The sequence below is a fragment of the Haemorhous mexicanus genome, chromosome 3, assembly GCF_027477595.1.
Source record: "Haemorhous mexicanus isolate bHaeMex1 chromosome 3, bHaeMex1.pri, whole genome shotgun sequence".
Taxonomy (NCBI): Eukaryota; Metazoa; Chordata; class Aves; order Passeriformes; family Fringillidae; genus Haemorhous; species Haemorhous mexicanus.
The window spans coordinates 37,493,407-37,501,016 of NC_082343.1; the positions used below are offsets into that span (position 1 = coordinate 37,493,407).

Below are 7,610 nucleotides of genomic sequence, written 5' to 3' on the forward strand. Positions count from 1 at the left end.
AAGGCATATCTACCACAAGTAATTATTTATCAGACAGAAACTGAAAAACTATGAGAAAGAAGACTGTAACCTTCTCTACTGGCTAAATTAGCAACTGTGTGCCCATTATCTGCATACTCTTTCTCTGAGCACTTTTTCCCTTGGATTCCTTTCCTTCAAAAATAAAGAAACATCTCTGGTGAGAAAAACAACCAGCTGCCAAAGACTGGTGCTTAACCAGCCTCTCAAGGAAAAACAGTATCCTAAAAAGACACCTTTAGTGAGGCTGTTCAGTGGTATATCATCTTGTGCACATCAGTCTTCTGGCTCCACCAAAGCACAGTCATTCTGTTCCGGACAGCAACAGCTCAAAGCTCTCAGACAGGTACCCAGGCAAAGTCCACATCCTGGCTCTGAGATCATACGTACTACTCTTAAGCATAAAGTAACCCAAGCAAAACCAGGTAAACACAGATAACCCAGGCAAAGGCTCCATTTCCAATGATCTCAAACTATCAAAGGAAAGAAACACAATACTGCTGAAAGGGAAAGAAATTTTTTACCACTGAGCTCCTTTACTTTTTTCTTCCATTGATCAGCACACAGAAAGGAGTAAAATGCAACTACAAGACTTTCTGCAACTGCATTTTACACTATGAACCTAGAAATCAAAATTATATATGAATCCCATGAACTCAGAAATTAAGAATCAAAATGACACTTCAGATTGCTTTAGAACACCTCTTGGAAAATCACTTCCAACCTACTAAATATATTTCCAATGATTTCAGCAGGTTTCATTACTGCATATATATTCCACACAGGACTCTACCACAAACAAGAGATCAAAGCTAAAAATCAGTGTTAAAAACATGGGAGGTCAAAGCTCCACAGGTTGCAATTGAGAGAGCCCAATGGCCTTCAATAATAATAAATGCTCAGGCAAGGACTGCTTGTATAATTAAGCCAGCAGGAAGAGGTTTGCAAATTGCATGGATATTCAAAAATTTTTAACTGGATGTTGTACTGGTTTCTGTTTTATTTCCTCAAAGTGAATGAAAAACAGCCTGAACATTAGTGGGTTTTTGTCTGCAAAGGATGTTCAGGCCTTGCAATACACATCATATTTAAACTTCACTCCCAGCTTAGCTACTTCTAAGCTCACTGTGAATTTGGCAGCCAGTGACTGGTTCTGAGCTTCATTGAAAACATTTTTCCAGTCTCCAAAATCACCTTGAATATAAAGAAGAGGAAATCATTATCATTGACTCTAACAACCAAAGAGTATCATTTACAACAAAAGACTAACTTTTCTTTGTTATCATATTTCAGAATTTTTTTTCCTGTATGAAAAAATATCTGACAGAAGAATACATTTGTTTTATGTCTGGTGTCTTCAATAGAATGTGAACATAAAGCAACCACGGGAAGTTACTGGTCTGCCTTTATAGCTCTGGCATATACCTTGTACAGCTGCAGAAGACTAGAAAATGTGACCAGAAGCTGTGACACCAACCCAGAAAGCTCTAAAGTGTGGCTTTTAACTGACATGGCTTTGTTTGTTGCAACCAGACACTGCTCTAAGCTGCAGTCTACCTTTAATCTAGACTTTGGAGAGCTCACAACTGGGGGTTGTCTGAGGTTCTAGCCTGATCCATGGCTAAAAAACACAGATCAATATGTGGAGCATCTGGATTCTGTGAGTTGATTGTGGTCCACAGGCAATCCCAAAGGTTATTTAGAAAACCCAAGCAGAAAGATCTGTGGAGGCAATCAGTCTACTGGCCATCCCCAGTAGTCACAGAAGACAAGATAAAACTCTTCTTTGTTTTAGCTGGTGCTTAGTGTATACCACAACGAGGTATGGTACTGGCCCTTGGGGTGAAATCAATTGAGATTCCTGAAGAACAATCAGTGTTTCTTCAAACAACATCCAGCCTTGAAAATTACACATAAATATTGACCATCTATTGATTCAAATTCTTGTCTGCCCAAGACAAAGAGCTACCATTCACCACTCTGGCAAAATACAAACAGATTTACCTTTATGGAAAAGAATCAAGCCAACAGCACCATGAGTCTCCTGAGCTTTAACACTCCCTGGCTGGAAAGTATGCCTTTCTGCAATGGCCTTGATCTGCTCAGCTGTTGGTGAGAATCCAAAGAATGCAGCTATCTGCTTTACACTGGCAGTCAGGTTCTGAAAGCAGTGCAGTGAAAGCGAGATGTGCAATATGCTTCCTCTGAAAAAGGGAGTCACCCACTTGGGTTGCACATCTACTGATTTCATTCACTGTTTTCTGTGTTGCATTTCTGTTTTCAGGAACTCTGCTTCCATATAACCAGACTCAACTTGTCACTAAATTTGCCTTTTCAGAAACCTGTGCCATTTCCTCTTAATTTCAACAGATTTCAAGGAATGAGCTCAGATGTGTTTTGACTATCAGTAAACAGCATCTGCTGCACCCCTTTCAGGTCTTCATATATTATGACCATAATATTCTTATCTTCAATGTATTTGTTCCAGGTGACTTCAGGATCAAAACAGGATCCCCAGCTGAGTGTAAAGACGAGAAAAAAACATTGGTGTGATCTTTCTTTCTAACTGGGCACGTTTTTTCTGTACAACTGAAGAATTGCCTTCTGTTGCCTGTTAGTTACATCAATGCAGACAAAAAGAACAGCCTGTCCTTTCCGTGGTACTGTCTGTACAGGAGAATAACAGAGGCTTCCTCTGAAATTCTGTAGGTAAACAGTTTGCACACATTAACATTAATCTCACTATGTCCTTCCCTTCTGTGACTATACTGTCCTGTAAACATCTTTTAACAGACAAAGCCTGACATCTAAAATATGGGTTGCTAATGATGTATTTGGCCTAATGTGGAGAAACACTAAAGAAACAAAGCCATTTTATTAACACTTTGAACGTGAAGCATTTCCTCCAACACTAAGTGGCAGAATGTTGACCCAATGACATTGTCCAGCTGCCTTGCAATTCCCTCACCCTGTGCTGGAAGAACAAATACCCAGAAGCAAAACATCTTTTGGACATTCTCCCCTTCTGGCATTCAGCTGCCTCCTTTACTGCAACATATGGCCATCAGGAAATTAATTATGGCACAGCTGTTTTCCCACTGGCCCCATTCAGTTGTTTTTAAAATATTTTTTTCCTGTTGCTTTTTCAGCTACAATCAGCATCTGTAAAAATACAGATCTGTCATGAATCCTGAGAAGAACTCACCCCTGGAGCTGTAACTGGGAACACTTTGCATTCCATTGTTATGGAAATGGAAAAACGAAACAGCTGCATCTTTAGGGTTTTGAAACAACACTACTATGTGGAGTGGGAGAAAGAGGCCACAATTTTAGATCACTCATCTACCCTGGCAACCAAAGTGATAGTATAACCAGACATTTTGCAACCAATAACATAGTGGGAGTATAAAATATTTTATCAATAAAGGCATGTAGAACAAAATTATAATCACAGTAAAGACCTTATCACCACTTCTAAGGTTTGTTTATGTCATGAAGCAACTGTAGAGAGATGTAACTGAGAGACTGTAATATTGTCATTGAATACCATCCCATAACTATCTGGGAAATATTAAGGAACCATTTGCCAACCTCCTGTCAGGAAAAGCTCCTTTAGAAAACTACAGCTGTTACAATCATCTCCCATTTTTCAATAATTTTCTTCAAATCCTTAAGAGACTGTAATCCTCAGAGAAGCATAAACACCACTGAAAACACATTATACACATTAAATATTTTTGCCAGATACATTTTATTTTTTCCTGCCTCATGCAGGAAAAAATAACAATAATACATGGAAAAAATCTCTATCCCTCAACTAATTATTCATTTCCTCTGTGGTGCAACTTGGAAGTGCTAAGTGTCTGTCACTGCTCAGAGACCAAGTACCAGAAACACTCAAGTTTTATCTCATGAGTCTTTGCAAGGAGACAGCCAATGCCCCAGAGACACTGCTGCCACATTCATTGTTATCATGCCTGTGCACAAAAAAGAGTTGCATAAAAAAGGAAATCCTGACACTCCAGCAATTTCAGAGCACTGCCAACAGCTCTACCTATGTCCCTGCTTCTGTCAACCCCAACACCCCTGAAGCTACTGTAAATTGTAGGGGATGCTAAGAGAGCCCAAGCATCACGAGACTCCCACTGTCTCCAAGTTGTTTACCCTCAGTGCCACCTGCTTGGGTGCAAAAAAAGAATATGACCCCAGAATTAGTCTTGCACACTGAGACTGTCAGAGAGATGAGGCTTGTTCTTGGAAAAATAAAAAACCCACTACAACTTTTTCCTTGAAAATAGACTCGGGGAGAGGATTCTAATTCAGATGTGTTATCAAAATCCTTAGAAACTGAATCTATTTTATCCTCTTCAGAATTAAACAGAAACAGAAGAGAAAACATATTTTTCACACAGGTGCAGCAATGATTTGTGACAGTTTCCTGTGTGAAAGAACCCCCAATCAGAAGGCATTAGTCATCCAAAATTAACTTCTTTCCTATTTTAGGAGAAATAGCCTAACCTGCTGCATGACTTCATTTTAATAACTTTTGTGCAGGAGTGCAGGAGAGAGAAAAAAACAGTTTTAAATGGTTAGACAATTTCTTTTTACTAAAATGATACTTACCTGGATCTCCATATATACCAAAATTAATTCTGTGCTTTCATGTATACTGTGGACAGTTGTATATATCAAATAATTTAAAATCAACTTAAGTAATTTCATATCTGCACCAAGAAAGCCAGAGAACAAAATAAAACATGTCTGAGGTCTAAATAAGATGTCAGAGCCTTTTCATTACAAAGCTTAATTCAGTATAATAGTCTTCAAATAAAAACACCAAAGCACTCAAATGATTTATAAACAAAGTAATGTTTTCTATTAATGAGATCCTCAACAACTTTGTAACTGTGACCTTCCTGAATCACTTTTGGAGGCAAAACTGATTCAACAATGCACTTAATTTTTTTAAAATATATTCATAACATAGTCAGTGGTCGAAAATTACGAGAGCTTTCCTGCGTTTTACAGAGAGACACATAAGAAGATTCTGGATAGGAGAAAGAAGAAATTAGCAAGAAACTCCACTCATTCTGCTGAGGGAAGTGCCTGTCTCTCTCTGCTGCCCTGGGTCAAGGGCAAAGCAGAGTCACCTATTCAATGTCACTGCCAGTGCATGTCCCCAGCTGTGCCTGTAGCTTTGTCAGTAAGGCATGTGCAAACAAGCGCTAGAAGAGCACCTGCATCCCTCCCCACCCCTGACCCTTTGGAAGGCATCCTCAGTAAAGCCTCCCCCATTCTACATCCCGTTTCAGCATGAGCCTGTGGCCAGTTCCTGGAGCTGCACCGCCGAGCCAGCTTCCCCAAGGCTTCCGTGACTCCCATTTGCCCAAATGTTCTGCCGACTGCTGGCAGGACAGAGCAGGGGAGCAGGGTGTTCCCCTTGACCCACAGCAGCTTCCCTGTGTCCTGGTCGGGAAGTGCCCCCCGCAATGGAGCTGTGGAGCCGGCATTTTTATTTCTGCCTGGTGGTACTATGGCTTGGTGGGTCCAAGTGTCACATCAGGGGGCAAGAGGGAGCCCAGCAATTTCTAGTTTCAGACTGGGGCAGGTAATCTTTCCTTTTCATTCTTTTTCCTCAAGTCTTGCCTTTTTTCACCTTGAATACAGGCTTTTCCACCAGAGTGCCTACCAGGTAACAAGCTGCTGCATGCCTCAGCAAACACAGGGAGCTGTGTGCCTCCTTTCCTACTGAACAACTGGCAGTGGTCTTTAGTAAAGTATTCTCCTTTTCTCCTTTTGAGCTACCACAAACTGCCTGACCTTAACAGCGTGAGATCCCTTTTTTTTTTTTTTTTTTTTTTAATCTACTCATCCTCTGGCCTAAGCAGGAGAGGTTTACTGAGTTACTAAACATCTGAGACAACCCATATCATGTCTCCACGCCTGAACTCTTCCAAACTCTTTGAGAAATAAAAGCCAGTGCCAAGATATGACAAACAACCTCTTTGTAGGGTCCAGGAGGAGTCTGGACCCTAACCCAAAGGGATTATGGGCTCCTTAAAACAAAGATGCATATTTTACATTTTGTGCCTGCTCCTTTTTTATTTGGCCTCTTACAGTTCAGTGTTCTGTCTCACAGCTGCTATAAATTCACCCCAAACCCTACAGGCATACTTTTTAACTCCCTAAATACACTACAGTTTCTTTCCACATCAGAACTTACCAAACAATGCAAATTCTATATGCTAGATGAGACCATGATCCAAGACATTCTATGGTTAGAGCCACAACTGCTACAATGATAATGCAAAGAATTCCTTTCTTGGATTCATGTTTTCTCCAACAACCCTTAAGCTTTTGCTGCTGTGGTTGATCGCGTTCACTTAAAATCTTCAGAGCAGGAATTGCTTTACTAAGAAATTCCACTGAGTACAAGCAATACTTGCAAACCCAGCCACAAGGGAAAAGAGAATCAGAAAATTAATCTCCCTGTAAGAATGGGCAGCAAAAATATTATATCTAATCTTACAAAACACTGGCAGAGGGGGGTAAGCATCTTACAATGAAAATTAAGTCCCTTTTAAGGAAAACAGAAGAGCTTTTATTTTGGCAATAAAGTCAGTCCCATAATATGAGTTGATAGCAATATGAATAATAGTAGACAATGAAAATGCAAATAATAAGATGCCTGTGGCTTTACAAACAGACCATGTGGATCTGCTTGTAGATAGGGCTAAGAACTTATAGAAAGGGAAGTAACCAAAGAACTCTTAGCTCTAGAAAATGTTACTATCAACACAGACTGTTGCTCAGCCAAGGCCGTGTTAAATTCCTGATCCTAGAGAAAAAGAACAAAGACTTAATAGAATTATGAATAGGTTTTTCTTTCTTTTATATAATGAAGGGGGGGTGCATAATGGAGGGGAGCACAGTGCAGGCGATTTGGGAAGTCTGTGCCTTTCAGGTACCTCAGCCAATGGGGAAAAGAAAGAAGGAGATGCAATCAGGAACTTAGGACAAAAAATGGGGCTGTATCCCCTAACAATTTGAGAGACCCCATGGGAAATGCCCATGGCCTTTATTTGAATAAAGTTACAGGATTCCTCTGTCTCTTTTTTGGACATAAACCTCTGGCATCATGTAATAATTTTCCTGACACTTGGGAGACACACTGATTATTTATTTCAGAGTTGGACAAACCTGAGTGCTCCAAGGTATTCCACAAATCAAGCACGCCAACTATCAGAAGTTTTTACTATTTATACAATTTAGTAAACTAAGGAATTACTGTTCATTGGCTGAAAGTGGCATAGTTCCCTTCCTAATTAGTCTTCCAGATTCTATTAGTTAACGATTGCCTCTCTTCTCATGCTCTTCAGTCAACATGCTGTCTTTCTCTTCTTGTGGGTGGGTGGTTTTTTTGGGTCCGTGGCCCTGACTCGGTGGTCACAATCTGCCCCTGCCAGCAATTACCTTTTAGCCAGTCGAGCTGAGTTTGCTTTATCAGTTTCTTCCTTATCATGAGGGTTCTGCTGGATGTCTTTGTACCCGCTATCAGTAGTCCATTCACTATTAACCTCTCCCTAGGTCTG

At 40.2% G+C, this 7,610-nt stretch overlaps 1 protein-coding gene across 1 annotated transcript; it reads right to left on the bottom strand.

Moving 5' to 3' along the window:
- Nucleotides 1-1,081: 1,081 nt before the first annotated feature.
- SULT6B1 (sulfotransferase family 6B member 1) lies at nucleotides 1,082-4,653 on the bottom strand. The gene is given in 6 exon segments (XM_059843278.1): nucleotides 1,082-1,212; nucleotides 2,023-2,179; nucleotides 2,446-2,536; nucleotides 3,193-3,316; nucleotides 4,290-4,365; nucleotides 4,642-4,653. Coding segments are annotated over 6 exon segments (591 nt in total).
- Between the last annotated feature and the right edge of the window lie 2,957 nt (nucleotides 4,654-7,610).